Source organism: Emericellopsis cladophorae, assembly GCF_022114955.1.
Source record: "Emericellopsis cladophorae strain MUM 19.33 chromosome Unknown NODE_3_length_1261782_cov_116_963312, whole genome shotgun sequence".
Lineage (NCBI taxonomy): Eukaryota > Fungi > Ascomycota > Sordariomycetes > Hypocreales > Bionectriaceae > Emericellopsis > Emericellopsis cladophorae.
In genome coordinates, this window is record NW_026250928.1 from 892,209 (window position 1) to 916,623 (window position 24,415).

The following is a 24,415-nucleotide window of genomic DNA, read 5'->3' on the forward strand; positions in this document are numbered from 1 at the left end:
AGGTAGACGGCATCTGCACTGCACTCCTGAATGAGATCACGATCATTAATGTACAAACGCCGATCCTGACCTACTATACACTACTCGTGCCAGTCCTCTCTATCGATATATACATATAGCTGCCGGGCATCCTTCATTTCTTGTATTTGTTGATAAAGTCCCGCTCCCTTTGCGCCGCAGCCATCTCCTCCGCCTTCTGGATCCTCTGCTTCCGGGCCTTCTCTTCCTGCTCCTCCTTCTGCCCTGTCGGCATGATGCTGCTGCCCTGCTCCTTGACAGACTTGACCAGGTTGTCGAAGCCGGCACGGATCGACTGGGTGCCCGTCTTCTCGACAGCGACAGGTGCAGTGGGGTCACGCGGGGCCGTGTACGTTGCCACCGGCTTCGTGGGGGTGTCGTTGTCGGCGAGCGGGATACGGAACAACCGCCGGACAGTGTTCATGTTGAGGAGGGCGGTCGCGGCGAGGGTGGAACCACCAAAGGCCACACCCATGAGGTTGACGGCCGCGGACAACCAGCAGGTCGCAAAGACGATGACGGGGAAGAGTACCCAGGAAATCTTGTCCATTGTGGCACGCTGTGACACCGCCGTATTTTTGCGGTTCACCTAGATCTGTCAGTGATCCTTTTTGTGTTACTTCAGGGGAAAATAACGTACGCGCATTGTCAGAGACATTAGGCCGGCGGTGATAATCGGCAAGATAAAGTAGGGGTCAGTGGCTGTCAAATCTTGGAACCAGAGGTAGCCAGCAGACTCCCACCCGGGCACGGGCAGGTTGGTCATGCCCGACACAGCTCGGAACAAGCCGAACGAGAATGGGATGGGGAGGAATCCCCACAGGATGCCGCTGGCCGGAACATTGTACTCCTGCTTCAGGACGCCCTGGACGGCCCTGATCTGTTGGGTCTTCACGGGGTCCGACATGACGCCGGGTTTCATCAGCTCCTTGACCTTCTCGTGCCTGGGATCCTCCTGCATCCGCCTCGTGCGCGCAGCAAAGGCGGTGCTCCTGATCATGGGGTAGAACATGGCCACGCGCAAGGCGACGGCCGCGCCCATAATGGACAGGCCCCAGGGCAGGCCGCTCCAGACGTGGATGTGCTCAATAACCCATTGCATGCTGGAGGTGAAGCCCCAGCCATAGTTCAGGCCCAGGTCGTGCAGGTAGCCAATGTAGTCCTGCGAGCGCGAGAGGATCTCGTAGCCGCTGCTGCTGCTGCTGCCGGTCGACTCATTGACAATGTCGCTGATGGCAGACAGGTCGGCGGGCGGCGAGGTCGTAGACGACGCAGGGGTAGCATCAATGGGCACAGACTGCGCATTCGCCTCGGAAGCGAGCTTCTGTCCGGACTCGGCGGCGGAGGACTCGATCGGGTTCGTGGACGGCGCGGCTTCCGACTTTTTGCTGCCGTAGCCCCAGAGGGAGAGGTGACGAGCGGAGGCTGCCGAGCCCAGGGCAAGGGGAGCGACCGTCTTGGACTTCAGCGTCGCGAGGGGGCTGGACCTCGAGCCGTGGACGGCGGGTCGCAACGTACCAAAGCCGCGACCATGGCCGGCCTGGGAAGCGTCAGTCAGTCAGTCAGTCAGTCATTGAGTAGGCGGGCCTGGCCGTCACGTACGGCTTTGACGAGAAGCTGTCGCTGGGCCCCGGACGAACGCAGCATGCCTCGACTTGGAAGCATTGTGGCGATCCTGTGGAAATGATACTATCTCAAAATGTTGCGCTTGAGGACGGGATTTTTCAAAGTCGGACGTTGGACGCGATGGAAATTCGTGGCTCCACTTTTCTCAACGCTGCCGAAACGGGGCGCCATCACTCGACACATGTACTTCGATACCACAAGTGCTTGTTGCACGTTTGGATCATGAGAAAGTGACATGATGTTTTTTGCAGACCTTGGAATATTTACTGTTCTATGTGTGTTGTGCTGGCAGTTCAGTGCCATCGCCCGGTGTACATTCAAGACCATGCAGGGCTAGACGCCTCTTCTCAGACTCGCTCCCAGACAGTGTAATAACCCGCGAGCAGGCGAACTAGAATACGTCGATAGAATGCCCAGAAGCCTGTTCCGTTCCAGGCCAAAGGGGTCCCGTACCGTCTCCGCTGTGCTTCATTCTAGGCTGGCAAAGTCTTCCATTGTCGGGCTGTGTTTCTCGCGTGGCTCGCCAATCTCAATGCCAGGGCCGATTGGGTGTGTCCTCCGACGATTCGTGGGGAAGACCTGATACTTATCGTCAATTGCCCACTCGTACTTGATGGTGATGGATCTGTCTTCCGTACCTTTGTGCCGCCCCAACCTAATCGGAAGGCAGCCTCATGCGCAAAGAGCTCTCCAAATCCCAGCATCATGCCATTGATGAACGGCAGAACCAGGTTGATGGCGGCACCACGAAACAGTGACCAGACAGTAGGCGGCTTATATACAATAACCGGCGAATCTGAGGACGACGGGGACGCGGAGGGCTCCTCGCTATAGTGCTCGCTGTCGGAGCGCATCGTCACGCCAGACTCGGCGAGCGGATTGGCGGAGTCTTCGTAGGCCATGATGAACGCTTCTGAATTACTCGGAATGAATGCGTTGTCTTTAGCTTTGACGCCGGATAGAGAGCATCGCCAGGTCGTCGCGTAGGGCGCGCGTCGCTTCGTCAGTGATGGGCCGCTGATTTCCCGGGTGACGCTCCCCCGGCTTGCATGCCGATCGCTCGGCTGTTGAGTGTGATGAGTAATCACTCCAGTGACGGCTTGAGCTTGGGGCAGGTGGGGTGCAATCCAGGGCCTCGAGTCGCCCCCACCACGATTGGAGTGACGTTGGTCAAGCTGCCTGCAGCGGCTGGAGCTAACATTTCTAGAACCTACACCTGCAGCTGACAATAGACTTCACCTTCCGATCCATCCACATACTGCTGTGCCGACATTAATTAGCCTGACTTTGTTCGCTTGACGATTTATTCACTACCCACAATGGCTGACGAGGTCGATCAGTCAGCACTGGTCAACGAGTTCAGCGGCCTAACGGGCGCGCCTGAGGAACTGGTCAGTCGGAGACATCATCACGACACCAGCACCAAGCTGTAGCTGACCAAAACAGGCGACTCAATATCTTCAAGCAAACGGGTGGAACCTCTCGGCCGCCACAAGCTCTTTTTTCCAAGACGATGATGAGCAGCGAGCGGAAACGACTGCACAGCCAGGCACGGGTGCTGCACCGGCCGACGAGTCCTACACAGGGCCTAGAACGCTTGACGGCAGGCCAGCGCCGCAGTCCGCCTCAAGCAGCCGCCGCCCTGTAGCGAGTAGAGCATCCCAGCCTAAGAAGAAAGGGATAGCGACCCTAGGCTCCATGGGGGCCTCGCAGGCCCACGACGACCATGACGACGACAGCGACGACGGTATGAACGACGATGACGATGACGGTCGAGGCAACCTGTTTGCTGGCGGTGAGAAGTCAGGTCTTGCTGTGCAGGACCCGAAGCAGGACGGTGGCACAAAGAAGCTCCTGGAGGATATCTTTGCCAAGGCCAAGTCGTGAGTATGACCTGACCATGATTTGGTTTTGCGCCACCATAGTGCCATGCTAATCTCCCCAACTAGGAACACCCGACGCCCTGAGGCAGAGACCCCCGAGCCTGGCCCAAGCACTTCCCGGTTCACTGGTGCTGGCCAGACCCTGGGTGGAGAAGGCCAGGAGAGCATGAGCATTCCGGACCCAGCCGGTTCACGACCAGCCGATGTCGAGCCCCAGCGGAGGGTGCTGCACATTTGGGAGGATGGCTTCAGCATCGACGACGGCGAGCTGATGCGTTACGATGACCCAGCGCACATGGCTGACCTCAACCTGATCCGCCAGGGTCGGGCGCCCCTGCACCTCATGAACGTGCCGTACAACACGCCTGTCGACGTTAGGCTCATGCAGCATCGCGGGCCATACGTAGCACAGCCAAAGCAATACAAGCCCTTCGGCGGCGAGGGACGGCGCCTTGGTAGTCCTGTTCCGGGCGCTGGTGAGGGCTCCGGTTCGGTTGATGCAGCCACTTCCGTGGCAACAACGGCTGCCCCGGGGACGTCAGGCAGCGCTCCCGTGATCGACGACTCGCAGCCGACCATCATGCTCCGCATCCAGCTACCAGACGGTACCCGTCTTCCGGCTAGGTTCAACACGACCAGTACGGTGGGCGATGTATACAGCTTCATCAACGCTGCCAACCCTGACTTGCGGTCGAGGCAATACGTCATTGCGACAACGTTCCCCAACAAGGAGCACACGGACAACGAGCTCGCCCTGGGCGACATGGCCGAGTTCAAAAAGGGCGGAACTGCGGTCGTGAAGTGGAAGACATGAGCTTAGAGGGGGTCGAGGGGATACAGTATTGCTATAGCTTATGGGGTGAAGCACCCTGGCCAGACAGGGCGAATAGATGCTTCCCACCCGCATGATGGAATGAAACTCAATTAACCGAACGCGCGCTACCTGACCTTTTGTCATATCATAACATGCGACGCTGCGAAACAAACAAGAAAGTGGTATAGCCAGTGCCTCCCAAACGCCTGCACAATGCACATGCAACGTACCACACCAGGATCTCCCTCAGGCGGCAGCACTAACAGCAGCCTGTGCGTGTGGCTGCGCGACCGGTCCGTCGAGGAACCGAAAGTGCTGGATGGCAATCTGGCAGTTGAGCATGGCGGCGTTGAACCTTGCCTCGCCGGGCGGCAGGACAACCATGAGGTAGGTGTTTGTGGTGAACTTGAGGATGAAGAGGCTGAAGCGCATGCCGGCCTTGTGCTCCATGCGGATGAACTGCTCGGCATTCCGGGGCGTCCCCGTGAAGCGCGAGATGCTCTGCTTGAAGTGCTTCATAATGTTGGACATGCGCTCGAGGCGGTCCTCGGTGGGGTTCCGCTGGCCCTCGGGCGACGTCCACGAGGACACGGCGAGGAAGGAAGTGCGCTCGAACAGCAGCAGCTCCTCGGCCTCAATGGCGAGACCGAGATTGGCCAGGTTGCGCTCGATGATGGACAGGTTGGGGACGAGGTCGTGGATGATGGAGGCCCAGGCCTTGTACAGGCTCTGGTCCCAGATGGAGGTGGCAAAAGGGATTAGATCGAGCTCCTGGGCGGCAGGGCCGCCCATGGCGTGGGCGGCATACTCCATGGTCTTGCTGCGAACGGCATTGACGCGGTCGTTGTAGACGGCCTCGCGCGACGAGGGCACGACGAGGTCCATCTTGTGGATGAGGATGTAGATGCGCGCCTGCGGAGAGAACTGCAGCAGGGCGGAGAGGATGGCGACGTAGGTGGCCAGGTCGCGCTCGACGTCGCGGGACTCGACGTCAAAGACGTAGATGAGGACGCCAACGTTGGAGAAGACGTGGACGCGCTGCTGGGAGAGGTAGTTCTCCATAAAGGCCTCCTGGCCGCCGCAGTCCCAGAGGTTGAGGGTGAGGTTGCCAAGGAACTTGACGTGGGAGAGATCGATGTCAATGGTGGCGCCTCTGCGTGTCTTGTCAGTACTGGCTGCCTTCAAGGAGGATAGAGGGGACGCACAATCGCCGCGTGTCGCGGGCGATGTAGTTGCTGAAGATGATGGAGCGCATAGAGCTCTTGCCCGAGCCGCTCTTGCCCATGAGGAGAACTTTCTTCTTCTTAGGCTTCCTGACCTCATGGCGCAGGTCGGGGGCTGTCTGCTCGGTCAGGGAGTTGTCGGCGCTGGAGGCCATGATTGCGATGTTGGCAGATGTGAGGACGTTGGACCATGACGAGCGACGCGAGCGCCGTGACGAAAGGTGGGAGGAAACTCGGCAAGCGCCCCACGCTGCAGACAGCGGGCTGGGGGAATGGCGCTAGACCGTCTTTGGCAGCTGATACGGCGATCACTTGGAGTTGGGGCTCTCTCTGTCTCTCACTCCTCGTTCACAGCATCTTCCAGAAGTCAACTTGATCTTGTTCATTCACGCGTGGAAGAATTCGTGACTGGTCCCATCGTTTCTACATGTATTACGTCCTCAGACCGCGGTAGATGCCTAGGAAGGGTGATCTGAAGCCCTCCTCGACTGCTTGTCAGCCCCAGGCACCTTCTCCTCGACACCCGGCGAGACAGCCTCGATATCCTTCGTCTCGCGCTCAGCCTCGATTCTTTGACCGGCAATTTCACCCTCAAAGCTGCGACCCCGGCGCTCAGGGCCTAGCGCAGTTGTCACAGCGATCCCCGTGGCGATGATGGCAGTGGCAATGGCCATTGTTGGGCCATAGGCCTCGACGCGATCGCCCCTTGGGCCGCTGATCAGCGTGTTCTCTGCAATGGCGTTCACAATCTGGGCAGACGGGGACGAGATCATGTTGCCAATCTGGTACGTGACGCCCGGGAACGAGGAGCGGAAGGCGACAGGCGACAGCTCGTTCAGGTGGATGGGGATGACGCCCCAGGCACCCTGCACAAAGAACTGCATGAAGAAGCCCGTAGCGCTGAGCGAACCCTCCTCGTTCGGGAGGATCCAGGCGGGGATCATGAGCCCGGACATGAGGGCCGCGAAAATGATGGAGCGGCGGCGCCCGCAGAACTGGCTCATGTAGCCGATGATGGTGCCGCCGACGCAGGCGCCGACCTTCATGAGGATGGAGGCGCGCGAGGCGCCGGCGTTGTCCAGTTCCTTCTGCACGAGCATAAATGTCGTGTACGAGTCCTGCGAGGTGTGCGAGTAGTAGTTGAACCACGTCATGAGGATGATGGTGTAGATGCACATCTTCCACTCGTTCCTGAGCATGACTCTGAACTCGCGCCAAAAGGCACCGACGCTGGCCTTGTTCTTGCCCGCCTTCTTGGCCTCGACAAACTGCTTGGACTCGGGGAACGCGATCCGGATGAGGCCGACGCCGATGGAGATGCCGGCCGCGATCCAGAAGACGGTCTTCCAGCTGTCCGTCCCGCCGCCGACGCCCAGGTTGGCACATGCCGCAAAGACGTACCCCATGGAATAGCCTTGCTGCAGAATGCCTGACATGAGGCCACGCGCATTGGACCTATCAGCGTTAGCATGTCGATGCCTCATTCCGTCTCGGGCTTTGACGTACGGGCACTCTTCCAAGGCCATGGCAATCGCATTCCCATACACGCCGCCCATGAAGAGGCCAAAGAGGGAGCGCACGGCAAGAAACTGCTGGAACGTGGCGCTGTATATGGTGGCAATCTGCAAGAGGCCCAGGATGATCATATTGACGACCATGGGCCACTTGCGGCCCCATTTGTCACCAGCCAAGCCAAAGGCGGCGGCGCCCACCGAACGAAGCAGGAGGGTCAGGGTGATGGCGGTGGTGACATCCGTCTTGCTCGTGTCGTAGTAGTCGGCCAGCTTCTTTGTCTGGATGGACAGCGCGTGAAAGTCGAACGCATCGGCGGTCCAGGCGGCGAGGCCACAGATGAAGAAGAGCCACGCCTTGGGGGTGAGCTGGGCCATGAGGCTGATGGGATTCTTGAACTTGTCGGGCTCCTGCCACTCACACGTGGTCTCGCCATACCTGTTGCTCACGACGACGCGCTGCTTCCAGATGAGCAGGTCCTTGAGGGACTGCTTGGCCGTGGCCAGGACACCCTTGGCGAGAGGGTCGGCCGGGACGCTGGCGCTGGGAGCCTGGACACCGCCAGCAGCAGCGGTTGTGGCTTCGCTGGTCGAGGTCACCATATCGTGAGAATGATAGGAAAGATGAGCCCAGTCAGACCGCGCGTGGGGAAGAGGGGGCAATGAGGAGAATTCAAGTGCAATGAGACAGCAACAGACAAGAAGAAGGTGGAGGAGGGAAGGGGGTCAAGCTACCTTATGCTCTTCTGCTGCAAGACTCACGATAGATAAACGCCGATCCTTCCCCCCTACTACCGGCCCAGATGGTCCTAGCTGCCCTCCACTCCTCCATGGGAAGATGGATGCATAGATGGCTCAAGCACAGCTCGCCTGCGTGGCAGTTTCGGGATGCGGCGTGCGCGAGGCAGGCAGACAGGCACCTTGAGAATAGAGTCGCCCTGGTCGTGCTTAGCACCGCGACGGTGACACGAGCTAGAGACACTGCTCTCGTATTTCGAGACCAAGGCCACCGAACTGTGATTAGGATTCGCATCAAGTCTCAGGGCTTGCTAGCCTGCGCGCGTGGCATGTCTCTTCACTCTGAAGCGTCTGTGGGTGGGTGTAGGTAGGATCGGCAAGCAGCGCGTTGTCGGCACTCGCAGATGATGCGAAACCCTCCGATCCATGCGGCTCACAAGGGCAATGATGACATTTGGCGAATCAAGGAGAAAATGAGCTAGCTGTCTTTTGCTGTGCTGGACGCCTCCAATTCATCGTGCATATCACGGAGTGTCCTGTTGAGTAGGCTGCCCGGCGGCACACCATCATCAAGGAGCTTCTTTCGTAGATCTTGATCTCCTGGGCGACATTCTACCCGTGCTGACCCTTACAGTCTACGGCCCACACACAGGTCGAATGAGGAGCGCTCGCTCCAAGCACATACACAAAGGTGCCGAACGGATATCCCGAGTCGTGATGCAGCGCAGTGCATGAGGATCGTTGCCTAGATAATCAACCAGGATGGCTGGCTAGCTAGAAAGGCTCCCGTTGCTCGAGTACTCCGCACCAAGTGCCGATCCGGGGTTGGTTCGCCTGTCCATTGTGGGAGCGCCCGCACCAACCCATCCATCATCGAGACAACGAGTGGGTGCTCGATGGCCTTCCGAGAGCAGTGCTTCTCCTCGATCCCGAAGATCGGGCACCTCAGTTGCTGCCAGCCAACGCCATGTATTGTGGGAACGTGTCAATGGTGAGGAGTTCAACTTTGTGCTCATTGTCGAACCGACATGCACGTCTCTTTGCGTGTGATGTTAAGGTGAACTGATTAATTATTGAAGCACTCAAAAGCCGTGAACCGTGAAGCCGTCACCCGCGCATATCAGTGGATCTGCCTGTGCCGGCGTGCCGAGTTCAAGTTGCCAAGAGCTGCGGAGAGTTCACACCATCTTGTCAATCTGCTGCCATGAAGTGTCGGTCATTCAACAGATCTTGTCTGCGATGGCCATGGGGATCGGGCGCGAGCGAGGGCTATTGACGACGCCGCTCGACTATTGTGCTGTGCACGCTTTGCGCGGCTCACGCACCGTGAAACATTCAGCAGCTTGCATGGGAGCCTCGTCTCGTCCGTTCGGGGCGGGCTCGGCATGTCGCAGCCACGAAGCTTGTCTTATGCTTGTTTCTAATCCATGGAGCTTGTTTGGCGGACACCACCGTCACTCAGCCGTCTCTGGACTTGGGCTCCCCGCGCCCCTTGTACATGAGAATGTTCAGACGAGACGGCAGGCTTGTGCATTGAAAGTGACACAACTGGTGTCGTGAACATAAGCCAGTCCGCCGCGCCTGTGTTCGATCCATGCTGGGCTTTGTTTTCACTGTCGCTACCTTGTGATACCCGAGGTACAAGACGTAAGTGATGCAATAATCACAGTCGCCTTGAGGAGATACATCACGCGAGCAGCATGATGATCGATAGCAGCTCCGATTCAGCCATGGAAATACCATGCTATAGTGGTAAAGTCAACCAACAACTTCAGAGTTGAAGCCACCATGGCCCAGTGCTGAGGCTGCTGTTCGGGTATAGGGTAGCCTTCATGCCCCGCGCCTCGGGCGGGCATCATGGTCGCTGCCCCACGTCTCAGCGCACTGGCAACTCACTCTCTACCCTTGATGAACCGTAAACCTCTTCTAGCGGACGCATTTCTCTCATTCACTCAAGCCCATCGCTCGAACGCAGATCCGAGGTGCCTCTCCCACGTGGCAATGGCTTCCAAGCAAGGTCTTGCCTCGCACTCCGCAGAACCGCCCTCGGACGCCCCGCCCTCCTACCTGGACGCTGTTGCGCAACCGCCTCCGCCGCCGCCAGTGGCAGCACCCTCCTCGTCCTCGTCCCAGCCAGGGCCACCCTCGTACGACACGGCCAACCCAGAGACACCTGCCCTGGCGGCCAGCGAGCGGCTGCTGACGCTTATCCTCAACGGCGCCCTCATCCACACCCCCGAGCAGCCCACTCGTCCCCTCTACCACCTGAACCGACCGCCCGTCAACGGCCTGCGGGCCGAGTACTCCATCTTCAAGGACGTTTACCGTCTCAGCTCCACCGCGGGCGAGGGGCGGATACGGGGCAAAGAGCGCCACCTGTACGACTTTTACTCCGTCCTCCGGAGCGACGTGCAAGTGATCGGTAAGGCTGGACCAGCCTGGTCGTACCGAACGGTGGAGATGACGGGCAGCACGGGCGCCCTGGGCTCGCGGTGGATGTCGTGTGTCGTCAAAGGGCACTATGAGGTCGGACGAAGCAGGAAGGCGAGGTTCCTTGGCAGGGAGCGGGGCAACGACATTGAGTGGAAGGACACGGAGGGCAATGTTGTTGCCGTCGAGGTGCGCACGCCAGGCCACTGTCCGCGACTGGAGATGAGGCGCCACCTTGAGGCCAAGGAGCTGGATCTCGTCGTCACATGCTGGGCAGCGAGGGTGTTTCGGGAGTGTTGCAACGATTGAACACGCCTTCTACCCCTCTAAAATGCTGCTTCTCTTCGGAAAGGTTTGCGACATTCTTCGATTGATCCCCCCCCCAAGTTAAATCTATCTACATCTCGCTGGAAGCCACGGGCGTCATGACAGCGACCTGCTTCAGATCACGACTGCTGAATCCGACGCTGATTGTGAACTCCCCCTCGGGGATGACCCAGTCCTGGTGGTCCACGTCCCAGTAGCTGAGATCGCGCCTCATCAGATCAAAAGACGCCGTGCCGGTCTCACCGGGCGCGAGGAGGAGCTTGTCGAAACCACGCAGCTGGCGAGGAGGGGTGCCCTCGGGTGTCGAGTCGGGGAACGTCACGTACAGCTGAGCGACAGCCGCACCGGGGACGCCGCCCGTGTTCTTCAGGGGCGTCGACAGGGTGTAGAGCGTCTGCCAGAGCGCTGGGTTGCCGCCAGGCTGGATGGGCAGCTGCTCGGGGAGCGACGTGACGGAGGCACTGTCGACGACGCATTCGGCCGAGATGGGGCCCAGCTCGAACGAGGTGTACGACAGGCCGTGGCCGAACGGGTAGCGGACGGAGATGTTGTGCGCGTCAAAGTAGCGGTAGTCGATCTCGAGCTTCTCGTCAAACCACGACTGCCAGTCGTACACGCCCGTGGTGTTGATGATCGTGGTGGGGGGTGCGTTGTAGTCGGCGCCGTCGAGGGCGATGGTGTACGGCAGCTTGCCGGAGGGGTTGACGTCGCCGTAGAGGACGTCGACGAGCGAGTGGCCCGACTCCTGGCCGGGGTAGTGGGCGGCCACAATGGCCGTGACGTTGGGGTGGTCGGCCCAGGGCATGGTGTTGATGCCGGACGAGTGCGTCACGACGACGGTATTGTTGCAGTGCGCGGCCACCGACTCGACCACGTCGTCGCCGTCATAGTCCACGCTCAGGTGCCTGCGGTCGGTAAACTCCTGAGCCCATGTCTTGAGGAAGACGAGGCAGACGTCCGGCACGGCGGGGATCCACAGGTCGCGAATGTCGCTCGAGGCGATGAGGGTGTTGTTGAGCCACTGCTGGACGAGACTGCCGTCCTGCTGGGCCCGCTCGTTGACGGCAGTCAGAGGCGAGACAATGTATGTCGCGCGTCCAGTGCCCGAGCCGCCACCGGCGATGAGGGTGCCGAACTCATAGTCGACCTGGTTGTAGAAGCCCTCAGTCAGGTCCCCGGCGTCGTTGCCAAACACGGCAATCGACTTGGGGGCCTTGAGGGGGAGGGCGCTGTTCTCGTTCTTCAGGAGGACAGTGGCTTCCGCGCCGTGACGACGGATCAGACCGGCGTGGTTGCCCCGGACGTCCCGGCTGCCGGGACCGGTCAGGTTGAACTCGCGGAGCCACGTGGACCGGGGGCTGAATGTGTTCAGGTCAGCAGAGGAGGGGTCGACGGTGGGGAAGTCTTCGGCGTCCTGGCCAAGCCAGTAGTAGGGGGCCATCTGGCGGATGATCATGTCGTCGATACGGTCGACCGGGACGGTGCCATTGTTGACGGCCAAGGTGATGTTGCCGCCAAAGAAGGACCCGGCCTTGAAGTTGGTGCCGTACGGGCCAAGACCGCCGGGCATGTTCATGTCCAAGCCGCCCTCAATAGAGGCCACGCCGGAGTGGGTGGCGCCCCAGTCGGCCATGACGTAGCCCTGGAAGCCCAGCTCCGTCTTGAGCAGGCCGTTGAGGGCCTTTGAGTTCTCGCAGGCGTACGACCCGTTGAGACGCTGGTAGGCGCACATGACGCTGGCGGCCTTGGCGTGGATGGCGTTGGCAAAGGGCCAGAGGTAGAGCTCGTGCATGGTGCGGTCGTCCATGTTCGAGGACAGCGCCTCTTGGATGACATCCGTGACGGTGCCATTGGGGGACCACGTCGGGTTGCGCATGGTCTCCTGCTCGTTGCCGATAAAGTGCTTGGGCGTGGCCTGGACACCTGCATCCTGGATGCCCTGGATAGTCCTCTCCATGGCGACACCGGTCAGGTACGGGTCGGGGCTGAAGCCCTCCCAGTTGCGGCCGGAATAGGCCGAGCGACCCAGCGGGCCAGCTACAGGGGACAGCGCAACGTGCGCGCCCTTTGCTCTGAACTCCTCGCCCATGGCGAGGCCACGCTGGTAGAGGATGTCGTGGTCCCATGTGGCGGCCGCGGAGACACCAGCCTGGAAGACGCTGGCGTAGTCGGCCACGCGAATGGCAAGGGGGCCATCGTGCAGACAGAGGCCCTTGAAGCCGAGTCGGGGGATGGCAACAATGTTACCAACACAGGGGCCTGGCGTGCCAGTGACCATGTCGGCCTTCTCCTCCAGCGTGAGCTGGGAGACAAAGTCCCGAGCCTTGGCTACGGCTTCTTCCCAGCCTCCCGTGCCGGTGGCATTGGCTGGAGGAGTTAGCTATCTGGATGTGCATTGGGGGAGATGACCGAGGAAGGACATACGAGAAGGGTACACAGCAGGTGAATGGCCGTAAGGCCCAAGGATGGTGGTGTTCGGAGGCTGCACCCAGTTGAAGTCGCCTTCACCTCTCTCTCCTGCATCGTAGGCCTGGGCCTCCGCCACAGGTGCCAGGAGGAGGCTGGACAGGAGCAGGGCCAGAGACTTGGTCATGTTTGTTGATGAAGAGGAAAGCGAGCAGGATGAGACGAAAGAGACTTGATGATGCCTCTTTGTGCACTTATTTGTAGTCGTCTCGACCCCAAAACCCCATGCCACATACTTGACAGAGACCAATGTTGCCCACACCAAGGCCAGTCGTCTCTGCAGTTTGAAGCCATACTCGACGAACGGCCCGAAAGGAAACCCCACACACTCCACGGAGAACACTGAGCAGATGAGGGGGACTGATGGTCCAAGTCGATATACGGAGAGCTCTGGCGTCATCTAGGGCGGAATACAGACTCTTGGGCTGGGTCACTTGGGTTGCATGGGGCCGTTGACTAATACAAGTCCACAACTAAGCATGGCTAGTAACCTACACGACGTGTGTTCCCGGACAACGGTGCAGCCACGCGAGGAGAACAATGCGGAGATCCGGAGGCCAGGGATCCCGACACCGTCATTTCGATACTTTGTAGTCTAACCAGAGGCCACTGCCAAGGCGAGGTCATGTCTCGCCGCCGAACCTGGCCCAGGGCGAGGCCGCGAGGGTCGGGCACTCTGGGCAGAACCAGTTGTGCTACACATGCTGCTGCTGTCCTGCGAGCGTCAACAACGTCGAATCTAGTGGCTGTGGTGGCCATGTCAGCGACCGAGACTTGATTCACGCGACATAACATACCGCTCCGACTGCTGAAGAAATGGAGACGCTGTGGGGTCCCCGCAAGCGCGTCCAGGCTTCCCCCGAGCGGCCAAGCCAAGCTATTCCACGGCATCGGGACGTCGGCACTTAGTATGACTCTCTCGGCAGATGATGTGTTTCGACGTTTCTTGAAGAAGCAGACCGAAGTTTCTCCTTTGCAGCCGGACATCTGCCGTCTCTCCCCTCGTCAACCCCAGATGTTGCGCTGTTTTCTGCGGCCGAAGGTAGCCTCGTGACTGCTAGCACACTCTTCAGCAGACTCAGCTATCTTCTATTCGGTCCTGTTCTGCGGCATGCGAGGCAATTACGGATATCTAGACAAGGGTCTGCCCAAGGAACTGTCCTGTCGGCTACCCCAGATCATGACTACTAGTCAGATTCTGGCCCCCAAGCGCCGGCGCGCTGACTCGGCAGTTGCGCACAAGGTCGCCATTACGAGTTTCTCAAGACAGGACGGTACGTGTGGAAAGCATATTTCTTCGATTCAAACGCTGCTTCCACTCTTTTCCCCCAGGACCAGCGAGCACGTTACACCCACACCTTGCCAACGCCCACGCCCAGCCAGACGAGCGGCTTCACGAGCAACAGGGGAGTCAGCTTGAACTTGTAATCCGCCTTGTAAAAGTCGCCCTTTTGGGTGATGTTGACAATGGAACCGCCCCAGTCGTTCTCTGCGTTGCTGTTAGCGTGCGGGCCCTTCTCGAACGAGACACTTCTGGTGGCTGAGACTTACTGGCACCAAGGTTGGCGAACCCGTCAATCTCCTCATCGCCGCAGACACACGTGTTGGGGCTGTCTTCGGGGATCACAAGACCGTACGTGTCCAGGGCGATGGCCGTGTCGCCCTTGAAAACGTTGGCCTCGACCAGGACCTGGTTGTCGGACCGCGAGTGGATGGCCTGGAAGTGGAAGTCCTCGTACAGATTGTTGTAGATGTGCTGGTGCCCGAAGCGGCCAGCAGGACCGCGGGTGCCGCAGTTGCGCCAGTAGTTGTGGTGGTACGTAATGTGGAGCGTGCCAAAGTCGACGTCGCGGAGAGAGTCGCTGTTGCCCACGAGCGAGGACTTCCAGTGGTCGTGGAGGTAGTTCCAGGAGATGGTGATCCAATCGGACGCGCGGCTGATGTCAATCTGGCCGTCCTAGTACCCCCCCCCCGTGTCAGCAGGGCTCGTGAGAGCGGGAAAGGTCATGTCAGCTGGCGACTCACATATGTGTCCGGGCCAATCTCTGCGCTGAACTCGGAGTAGAGCTCATTGTGGTCGATCCAGACGCGTGTCGAGTTGTTGATGCTAATGCCGTCGGCGTCCAAAATCTTGGAGATCTTCAAGTTTCGCACAATAATGTTGTCAACGCCGTTGATGGTGATGCCACTCTGCTTGATGTGCGCGTTCCAGCCCACACCCAGCAAGGACTTGTTTCGACCGGGCCTCAGGCGCTCAGGCAGGCTGATCTCCCCCTTGACGTATACGGTGCGCGGCTCATCGCCCTTGACGGCCTCGAGAAGGTCTTGGGCATTGGACACGTAGACAGTATCGCCGCCCTCGCCGCCCGTCGTGGGACCGATCGGGTTGTCTTTTGCGTAACCCTCGAGGTTCCAAGAGGCCAAGCCAAGGGTGGCAGCGCTGCCGCTCAAGGGCGAGGCCGCGGAGAGCGACACGAGGGCGGCGTTGAGTAGTACTGCGAAGCGCATGGTGGAGGACAGGATTAAGCTTATTGACTGCTTGTAGAGTCTGTGTGGACATGTTGGAACGAGCTGACAGGTGGTGATTTATGTAGTCCGCGTACACAGACCCTCCTGCTCTCGTTCGGGCCACATCGTTCCGTCGTGCGTCGATGGTATGATACATCTCGCGCGCCTTTGCACGAGCTGTCGCCAATGCATCCCCCCAGCAAGCGTTCCCCTCGCCGCCCTGGGCATTGATTCGAGCTCCACGTATGGGAAGAAAGATTGGCCAGCCGAGCCAGGGCAACAGTCGCGGCTGATCTTGTGAAAGCTGGTTGCAAGAGGAAGAGATCATTTGGCATGACCGGGGTCTGCCGGCCTACCCCAAACTAAGAGCCGGTTGAATCATGGGGAAGCGTGCTGAATGGTGGAGGATGTTTCCCCGGACTTGGTGTGCGGCACGCGGCATGCAACCTCCTCATTATCCGGTCTACCTGTACCGGAAGACGGAGCCCGGATTGATTCACTTGGTCTGGAATCGCGAGCGTCATAGCAGGAGACGAAGGGGACGCACGTTCTGCTAGGGTTGCATTTCCCCAAGTTCAGCTCAGCACTGCAGCAGGCATGAGTCGAAGATGCTGCATCTCGGACTCGAAAGCCGAGGTTCAAATCATCGCACACCATAGTTTGAACAGCTAATTTGGTGGAAATGTTTTACCGCCGTGGAAGGAGCCAACATGACATGGAAGGATGACATTCATCCCCACGTGAAATGTGAACGAGGACTCCCATCTCAGGAGGAGGGACCATGAGGGTCACGTGACTAGCGGCGCAATTCCGCATAGACCCCCAATCGCCAATCGCGGAACTGAACGACTGATGGTGGGGCGCCTTTTTTTCTGCATCCCAGAAAATTCCAAGCAGCAAGCAGCGTAAACCACACGTTCAGTAGCAGCAACAGCAACAGCAACAGCAACAGCAACAGCAGCCACCGCCGAACCGTCAAGATGCGGCCCCTCACCGAGCAAGAGACGCAGACGCTCTTCAAGAAGCTCGCCGACTATACGGGCCCTTCTCTCAAGAACCTCATCGCGCCCCTCGACAACACCCCCAACGCCGACCGCTACGTCTTCCGCCTGTCGGGCCAGAACCGCGTCTACTACGTCCTCCTCTCGCTCGCCAACATTGCCACGTCCATCTCGCGCGACAAGCTCCTCTCGCTCGGCGTCTGCATCGGCAAGTTTACAAAGACGGGCAAGTTCCGCATGCACATCACCGCGCTGCCCGTCATCGCGCCCCACGCCCGGCACAAGATCTGGATCCGCCCCAACGGCGTCATGCCCTTCCTCTACGGCTCCAACGTCGTCAAGGCGCACGTCGGCCGGTACTCGGAGGACTGCCCGGAGCACCAGGGCGTGGTGGTCTACTCCATGGAGGACACGCCCCTGGGCTTTGGTGTCACGGCAAGGAGCACAATCGAGGCGCGCCGCCTCGATCCCACCGGTATCGTGTGTTTCCGACAAGCAGACTGCGGAGAATACCTGCGTGACGAGGATGCGCTCTTCTCGACTGGCTAGAACCTGGGCGCACTTGAAAGGGGGAGGAGACAAGAGAAGGGAACAGGCACTCACTCTCAGAGCATATGGCGTTATGGCGTTGCAAAATTCGCTAGGCATACTACAATGGGCATGGCCTGCGCTGTAGGCAAATTGATGGCAATTCAATGTGGATTCTCGACGCGACTACATTTTGAACGAGGTTCCTCTGAACGCTCTGGTGCAGTGATTCTGCGTGAACCTACTCTAAACCTTCCTTCTCTCTTCTCCGCCCACGGGGAAGGTTGGGGATCGTCGGGGACTTTGAGGCCAGGTAAGTTCACCTGTGCTGCACTGGAAGTTTTCAGTCAAATCCTTACAAGCCTCCCAAGGCTACCAAGAGGCTTATGTCGCAGGATGAACATGTCGACAACCTAGAATCATGTACCACTTGAACAATGGGCAGTCGACGAGCTGTAGATGAAACGCGCGTCTTGGAGACCTGACCGTGCCTTTTGTCTATGCGCATATCTACAAGAAAGGCCCATGTCTATGTCTATGTCTAGAGAATTTGCTCAAATCATTGCTTTTCTTCACGAGCACGTGCAGCTCGCTTCTCCGTCTCCGGCTCGTAGCGTATCAGGAACAGGACGATGAATCCCGCACAGAACCCGGTGAGCGCCGCTGTCCCATGTTAGCTTCCACAGTCTGTTTGCAAAAGGGGTTTGCTCTCACTTATCGTGAACGACCACCCAACGCCAATGTTCTCCATCATGGGGATCCGACTGGCGATAGTCGCGCCACCGCATGCATACTGAACGAGGTACTTGCTGCTGATCGACTCTGTCTTCCAGGCAGGGTACACCTCTGTGTATTGTCAGTCAGTCAGTCAGCAGACTCATATGGTCGAGGGGCCGACGTACCCGCAGAGTACGTGTTGAGACCACTGAAAGCCCACATGAGACCAACACCGGCAACAAAACAGCTGATGGCGGGCAAAGGCATGCCACCGAATTCCTCTGAAAGACCCCAGCCGTAGAGCAATGTGCCGACAGGCAGAACGACGAACATGGCCCCAAGACCGCTTCGTAGTCTGTCTCTTGGTAGTCTCAACCCATTGCGCTTCTTGATCCATTGCTTGACGGTGCGGTCTGAGATGCGTCCGCCCAAGGTGCTACCGAACAGAAAACCGCCACCCGGCGCGAGGAAGAAAAGACCGCTAGTGAGAGGGGTCGTGAGGTTGAAGCGAGTATTGATGGAGTACCGAATGGCTGACAGGAGGCCGTATTGGTTGAATGAGAGGAGCCCACATGCAATGTCCTAGATGGCATCATGGTCAGTCCATGGTTGTTGAATCACGAGAAATGACGCACAGCGAGTAGAATGTTGGGAAACCCCATCACTTTGAAGACAGGCACAGGACTGAAGGCTTTCATCAGCTCCACGAGGCACTGCGACGTGGGCCTATCCGTTCGGGATCCCAGGTCCATGCGAGGCACCACATCATTGGGGACAAAGAACCACGCAAGCACGATGCCAAGGCACATCATGCCAGTCTGGAGGTAGTAGATTACGCGCCAGGATGTGTATGTGGTGATTACACCACCTAGAAGGGGTGCTGCGAAAGTGCGTTAGTGAATCTTCTGTTGCAAAGAAAGAAAGAAAGAAAGAAAACATGAGGCACACCAATTGCATTCGTCGCGACCGTCGTCCCCAAGAAGCAGCCAACAGCCGTTCCCCGTCTCGTCTGCCCAAGGTTAGCCACGAAGACACAGGCTGGGGCACGCGCAGAACTCACAGGCTCAAAGATGTCGGCAATAATGGTCTGGCCCGACACGAGGAAGACAACGCCCGTCGATCCGCCAATAACCCACAGGGCCGTATACACCGCAATACTCTGCGCAACCGCGGTGCCTATGCCGCTGATCAAGATGAGGCACCCAGCAACGAGGTAGGCTATCCTCCGGCCCAGCACCCTGCCGAGCGGAATCCATATGAGGGGCGAGGCTGCCATGGCAAAGAAAACGCCGGCGTTGGCGCTGCTGATGACGGTGTCGTCCACGCCGAACGTCGCGGCGACCTCAGGGGCCACACCCAACGCGGCCGACGTGCTGAACAGCATGGGGACTGCGGACCAGCAGACGGTGAAGAGGATGATCCATCTCGTCACAACCGGGGTCTGCACCACCACGGTGTCATCGAACACTGCTTGCGTTGGGCATGTCTGCGCTCCCGGCTTTGTGTCGCCTGGCGTCTGCCCAACGTCTGTCGTGGGTGCAGACTCGATATTGTCGGTGAAAAGGGGGCCACCTGCTTCAGGACGCCCATGTGCTGGAGTCATGTCCTCGTGAAAAGGTGCCTGTCAGAAACAACGACTCATCTACCCCACGCGTACCGTAGAGCGTGCACCCGACCTTGTGGACATGGAAATAAACCAATGCGACTCATTCGAGTCAATGGCGGATCTGGGCCGACAAGATGAGATTTCATGGTGATCCACCTCAGGCGCATGCATTCGGCGGTTTGGCCACTGGGAAGGCGAATCATCAAAAGGAAACAGCCGGCGACCGACTGGGTGGAAATAAAACAGTGGAGTCCGAGTCTAGTCTAAGTTAGTCTTTTCTTTATCAGTCGCCGTCGGCACAAACGTCTCCGCTGTCATCCCAAACAGGAACACCCGTCCAGGACCAGAACACCGAATCCCCAGCGCCGTGTCGCCCTTTGACGCGCTTCAGCACATTGCCTCGCAAAACCTTTATCTACGTATACAGTCCATTGAAGCTGAGGTTATGCATGATGCTCAAGGTAAGAGGTGGATCCCCTCGGCACTTGTATCCATCACCACGTGGAGTCGAGGTGCGGCATCCAGCGCACCACGCGCGTTGATTGTCTCAACTTCCAATGACGACGGGGGCCATTGTCCTCCACTACAGCTCGTAGATGACTTCATTGGGGACCTCTGTTCAAGGAAAACAAATTACAATGGGCCTCGCGAGCAGAGTGTCCATCAGAGTCATGTCTATCAGGGCCCGATTTCTAATTGATAGCGGAGTGAGCGGACTAGTCTGGTCCATCGGCGAAGAATCTGCCGACGCCAGTGACCAGCCGTCTCCGATTCTCAAGATCCCGCTTGCTCTATCGCGAACGTCCAGTGCTCGTATAAATACTTAATCATAAACCCGAGTCCCTTGCGCGACATGTCCAGATTGCTCTCTGCCTCTCTGCCAAGCCTACACACATCCATCGACCATGGCCATCAGCAAGCTCTTCCAGCCCCTCAAGGTGGGACGCCTTCAAGTAGACCACCGAATCGCCATGGCGCCCCTGACGCGGTTTCGGTGCGACGAGCAAGGCGCGCCGCTCCCGATCATGACGGAGTACTATACCCAGCGGTGCAGCACGCCCGGCACATTGATCATCGCCGAAGCTGTCAGCATCTCGGAGAAGCACTATCTCGGGGAGTACGCGCCTGGTATCTGGACAGGGGCGCAGATGGATGCGTGGCGCAGCGTCGTCGACGCCATCCACGCAAAGGGATGCTACGTGTACTGCCAGATCATCGCGCCCGGGCGGGCGAATGCCGGCCGGGGGATCACCAGCTACAGTTCGAGTGCCGTCCCACTGGACGGCGCGGAGGCCCCCCAAGAAATGACGGGGGCGGACATTGAGGAGGTGATCCGGGATTTCCGCAATGCAGCCAAGAATGCCATTGAGGCTGGCTTTGACGGTGTCGAGCTCCATGGGGCCAATGGGTACTTGATCGACCAGTTCGTGCAGGACACCTGCAACAAGCGAACAGACGCCTGGGGTGGGTCATGCGAAAATCGCTCCCGGTTCGGCTTCGAGGCGGTCAAGGCCGTGGTCGATGCCGTCGGGGGCGACAGGACGGCCATCCGCCTCAGCCCCTGGAGTCTCTTCCAAGGCATGAAGATGGAGGTCAGTGCCGCAGAAGCACAATTCTCCGACCTCATCCGCAGACTCAAGACCCTCAAGCTGGCGTACCTGCACCTCATCGAGTCGCGCGTCGTCAACCACATGGACTGCGACAAGGTGGAGGGACTGGAGTTTGCCTTTGACATCTGGCAGAACCAGTCGCCCATCCTGATCGCCGGCGGCTTGAACAAGGAGAAGGCCTTCAAAGCCGCGGATGAGGAGTACAAAGACTTTGACGTCGTCGTCGTGTTTGGTCGCTACTTCCTGTCGACCCCTGACCTGGTGTACCGGTTGAAAAGTGGCCTGGAGCCGAACCCGTACGACAGGAAGACGTTCTACACCCCAGGGCAGAGGGAAGGGTATATCGACTATCCATTCAGTCAGGAATTCTTGCAGGAGGGGAGCAATAAGTTACAAGCAGTCTAGCACAGCAAATTCATGAATCTCAACGTGTCAATTCTCGTGTATCGGTGGTGAGACCACATCACCGCAACATCATATCCGCTTTTCACGAACCCCCACAGGTTTGATATATTCTCTGAGCCCAATATAGCTCAGTATCTTTACGCGACCTGGTAGCATGGTCAACTGCGCCGGTTGAGCCAGTCACTGAAGCTCTTCCGACGCTCCTCGGGCTTCACACCACGGTGGACGAGAGCAGCAGAATCAAAGTGCCTTATGGTGTTGACACTGTCCCCTCTAGCCCTCGAGAGAACCCTCAACTGTTCTTGAAGTGGTGGCGAGATGACTGCATATTGCCGTGTTCAGAATCTCTCGGAATGCTGCATCCTCTGGGCAGAGGAGATCTCTTCGCTGGTCCAGGACCTTGAGCGTGCTGCCTGACACATTCTCGGTGTCTTGGCTCATGATGGCATCCTTGAGCTCATGGAACAAGTGTCCAAAGTCAACTACAACATCCAATCTAACCTTGTAATCTGCCCGTACATCGTCCAGCAGCGGTAGCTTCTCGAGGTGCAGCAGATACCTGAACCTCTCCAGCTCCGCTATGGACATCCTCACGCCCCACGTTTGATGATCGAATCTCTCTTGCAGGGCGATATAGTCGACTTGGAGGGCCTCGGGATGCAGGATCTGCAGCGGAGGGATCGTCGTCAGCGGCGACGGGCCCTTGAACAGGGTGTGGTCGTCGCGGCACAGGCTCAAAGAACCCGATGCGGTTGACAAAGGCGGAGAGGGCATCGATGATTTCCATGACGATTGCGTAGAAGGTCATGCTCAGTTGGAAGGGCTTCTTCACCAGGCCCCACCTTCAAACGCGGATGGATGCCGTGACTTGAAACCAGATGGACTGGTACGAGAGGCGTTCCTCAATATATTCCGCCGTTGCTCAAAGAATTTCCGGGTTGCGGCTGGTTGACACCTCGTGGTGCTACAGCAATGTGACCTGCCATTCTGTGTGATGAAGTGATTGTAGTTTGACACATCTGGACACACGGGTCGTGTAGTCCGGGTCCCGGATGGCGTTATTCATATGCTCACCACGGGACAATCCAGTACTAGGATCACTGCATATCCTGGATACTGCCGGCCATCACGTAGTACCCAATCGTGTTCAGACTTGGAAGTTGATTGCTGTTGACCACTCAGTTAAAGCAACCGCGTGACTCTGGGTCCATCCGTGGTAGTAGTCTAAGGCGCCATTGCAGAATTATGAATGTCTTGTCTATATGCCGCACTCCAACCTACTCAGTCCCTTCGACTCTTCCCATGATCACCTGGCGCTGCGGCGTCTAGTTCCTCAACAGTGGTATCGAACCTTACACGAAAGGTGCTTCCTCGCCAGTTGACAGTGTCACCAAGTAAGACAGCCCACGTCCATATCGGCATGGCCAGAATCTCCCGTCCAAGCCACGCAGGAATCCACTCATACAGCGGTCGCGCGTGTGCCTTGGATGGACCGAAGCGACCACGGGCGAAGTGAGGAGTGTGCTCGTCCACGTCTATCGACTGCGCCGAGTGCAGTTTGCTATGCACGGCCCGGTCCGCCATCATCCAAGTGGTAACAAAGATCAGCCAAACAGCGCCCATGGCGGACCAGGTTCGAGGGATACCAAAAGTGGCTTCAAACCACTTCAGAGTCGTGGTCGCGAACGCGAACGCAAGACCGCACAGGAGAGACTCGACGCCTGGCTCGACCAGGGTGGCCGCCAGCACCGTCCACTTCCGCGCGCGTAGCCAACGAACACGGCGAGCAATGTATGCGCTGACAGACATGCCCGCCATGGGCTGCACCGCGAGATCACCCCATACTATGCCATGGTTGTTGTATCCTGGGAAATCCGTACGCCACAGGATATCGCCGATGCAGTGGTCTTCGCAGATGTTGTAGGAGAAGTAGTCCACGCCCGCCGGGCGGATATCGTCTTGTGGGAGGATCGGATTCCTGGCTGGGTCGGTTGCCTGGTTGAGCTGGGACTTGCGGAACATGTTACTCTTGCCAACGATGCATGGCGCCACAGCGACCGCGTTGATAGCTCCGTAGAATTTCGCGTGTGTCGTCGCCATGAACATCTCGTCCAGCCGACCGCCGCCTTGGCATTGAATCTGCTTGAGCGGGCCAGCGTCTTTGGGCTGCCGCCTCGTGTCGGCACCGGGCGAAGCCTCCGAAGCGGACGACAAGAGCGCCTCCGAGTCCTGGGTGGCGGAGCGGCCATATTGAACAATGTCCACCACCAGCGGCATCTGGTGTACGAACTTGTACGGTTTCCGCGCAATCTGGCCATCTTTCGTGTAGCCCATCAGCTTATCCACCATGCGACCCGCGGCGCCTCGGGGAATCCAGACATTGCAGTCCACCACCCAGACAATGTCGCTCTGGGCCTCACGATAGGCCTTGCTGATGTTGCGTACCTTTGGGTTCGGCCCCAGACCCTTCATTTCCTCCTTTGAGCAGTCGGCCTCGACCAGCACCTGCGCATCAAACTGGGGAAAGTCATCGACGACTTGTTGCAACACGGGGTACGCAGAGTCGCTCCGATCGTCTACGCACAGCCGCAGCGACAGCCTGTCCACGGGGTATTCTTGGCGAAAAGTGGAAGCAATACATTCGTAGAGATGCGGCTCGAGGCCCTTTACGGGTCGGATTACGGTGACGTGCGGCGCATGCTGCTGCAGTTTGGGCGAGAGGGCAGGCGGTGGCGTATGGGAGAAATATCTAAAGCTAGAGAAACCATCAGCGCCGAGATCTTTTCCTCTGCGTGGGAAGCAGATGCGCTGCGACTCACACGGCGCCCATGCCGATGCATTCCACCGCTACCACGACGCAGCTCCATATCAGGCACACGGTGGCCACCAGGTTGATCATCAGCGTGACCGCCATAACGAGCGTCGCAGTCTGTCTGCGCAGTACTAGCGGATGGGCGAACGGGCGGGTGTCCCTTGCTACATGCACAAAGCAAAATGCACGATA

At 58.5% G+C, this 24,415-nt stretch overlaps 11 protein-coding genes across 11 annotated transcripts; 4 read left to right on the forward strand and 7 right to left on the reverse strand.

Annotated features, from left to right (window-relative positions):
• Nucleotides 1–133: 133 nt before the first annotated feature.
• Nucleotides 134–2,546, reverse strand: J7T54_008077 (uncharacterized protein; the record flags this gene model as incomplete). Its single annotated transcript, XM_051502671.1, has 4 exons — nucleotides 134–607; nucleotides 659–1,558; nucleotides 1,621–1,707; nucleotides 2,283–2,546. The coding sequence occupies 4 exons, from the start codon at nucleotides 2,544–2,546 to the stop codon at nucleotides 134–136; spliced, it is 1,725 nt and encodes a 574-aa protein (XP_051365839.1).
• A 417-nt stretch (nucleotides 2,547–2,963) lies between these two features.
• J7T54_008078 (uncharacterized protein) lies at nucleotides 2,964–4,341 on the forward strand (the record flags this gene model as incomplete). The annotated part of the gene is made up of 3 exons (XM_051502672.1): nucleotides 2,964–3,035; nucleotides 3,091–3,527; nucleotides 3,594–4,341. 3 exons carry the CDS (start codon nucleotides 2,964–2,966, stop codon nucleotides 4,339–4,341), a joined length of 1,257 nt encoding a protein of 418 aa, XP_051365840.1.
• A 246-nt stretch (nucleotides 4,342–4,587) lies between these two features.
• Nucleotides 4,588–5,719, reverse strand: J7T54_008079 (uncharacterized protein; the record flags this gene model as incomplete). The annotated part of the gene is made up of 2 exons (XM_051502673.1): nucleotides 4,588–5,494; nucleotides 5,547–5,719. 2 exons carry the CDS (start codon nucleotides 5,717–5,719, stop codon nucleotides 4,588–4,590), a joined length of 1,080 nt encoding a protein of 359 aa, XP_051365841.1.
• Nucleotides 5,720–6,022: 303 nt separating this feature from the next.
• J7T54_008080 (carboxylic acid transport protein) lies at nucleotides 6,023–7,678 on the reverse strand (the record flags this gene model as incomplete). Its single annotated transcript, XM_051502674.1, has 2 exons — nucleotides 6,023–7,019; nucleotides 7,071–7,678. 2 exons carry the CDS (start codon nucleotides 7,676–7,678, stop codon nucleotides 6,023–6,025), a joined length of 1,605 nt encoding a protein of 534 aa, XP_051365842.1.
• A 2,136-nt stretch (nucleotides 7,679–9,814) lies between these two features.
• J7T54_008081 (uncharacterized protein) lies at nucleotides 9,815–10,552 on the forward strand (the record flags this gene model as incomplete). The annotated part of the gene is made up of 1 exon (XM_051502675.1): nucleotides 9,815–10,552. The coding sequence occupies one exon, from the start codon at nucleotides 9,815–9,817 to the stop codon at nucleotides 10,550–10,552; it is 738 nt and encodes a 245-aa protein (XP_051365843.1).
• Nucleotides 10,553–10,640: 88 nt separating this feature from the next.
• On the reverse strand, nucleotides 10,641–13,163 carry J7T54_008082 (uncharacterized protein; the record flags this gene model as incomplete). The annotated part of the gene is made up of 2 exons (XM_051502676.1): nucleotides 10,641–12,937; nucleotides 12,995–13,163. 2 exons carry the CDS (start codon nucleotides 13,161–13,163, stop codon nucleotides 10,641–10,643), a joined length of 2,466 nt encoding a protein of 821 aa, XP_051365844.1.
• A 1,219-nt stretch (nucleotides 13,164–14,382) lies between these two features.
• J7T54_008083 (pectate lyase A-like protein) lies at nucleotides 14,383–15,544 on the reverse strand (the record flags this gene model as incomplete). The annotated part of the gene is made up of 3 exons (XM_051502677.1): nucleotides 14,383–14,525; nucleotides 14,588–14,993; nucleotides 15,062–15,544. 3 exons carry the CDS (start codon nucleotides 15,542–15,544, stop codon nucleotides 14,383–14,385), a joined length of 1,032 nt encoding a protein of 343 aa, XP_051365845.1.
• Nucleotides 15,545–16,524: 980 nt separating this feature from the next.
• Nucleotides 16,525–17,094, forward strand: J7T54_008084 (60S ribosome subunit biogenesis protein NIP7; the record flags this gene model as incomplete). Its single annotated transcript, XM_051502678.1, has 1 exon — nucleotides 16,525–17,094. The coding sequence occupies one exon, from the start codon at nucleotides 16,525–16,527 to the stop codon at nucleotides 17,092–17,094; it is 570 nt and encodes a 189-aa protein (XP_051365846.1).
• A 538-nt stretch (nucleotides 17,095–17,632) lies between these two features.
• Nucleotides 17,633–19,393, reverse strand: J7T54_008085 (MFS general substrate transporter; the record flags this gene model as incomplete). The annotated part of the gene is made up of 6 exons (XM_051502679.1): nucleotides 17,633–17,736; nucleotides 17,788–17,919; nucleotides 17,976–18,372; nucleotides 18,426–18,670; nucleotides 18,739–18,799; nucleotides 18,851–19,393. The coding sequence occupies 6 exons, from the start codon at nucleotides 19,391–19,393 to the stop codon at nucleotides 17,633–17,635; spliced, it is 1,482 nt and encodes a 493-aa protein (XP_051365847.1).
• A 908-nt stretch (nucleotides 19,394–20,301) lies between these two features.
• J7T54_008086 (uncharacterized protein) lies at nucleotides 20,302–21,411 on the forward strand (the record flags this gene model as incomplete). Its single annotated transcript, XM_051502680.1, has 1 exon — nucleotides 20,302–21,411. The coding sequence occupies one exon, from the start codon at nucleotides 20,302–20,304 to the stop codon at nucleotides 21,409–21,411; it is 1,110 nt and encodes a 369-aa protein (XP_051365848.1).
• Nucleotides 21,412–21,684: 273 nt separating this feature from the next.
• J7T54_008087 (Ceramide glucosyltransferase-like protein) lies at nucleotides 21,685–24,325 on the reverse strand (the record flags this gene model as incomplete). Its single annotated transcript, XM_051502682.1, has 4 exons — nucleotides 21,685–22,077; nucleotides 22,142–22,253; nucleotides 22,763–24,166; nucleotides 24,231–24,325. The coding sequence occupies 4 exons, from the start codon at nucleotides 24,323–24,325 to the stop codon at nucleotides 21,685–21,687; spliced, it is 2,004 nt and encodes a 667-aa protein (XP_051365849.1).
• Between the last annotated feature and the right edge of the window lie 90 nt (nucleotides 24,326–24,415).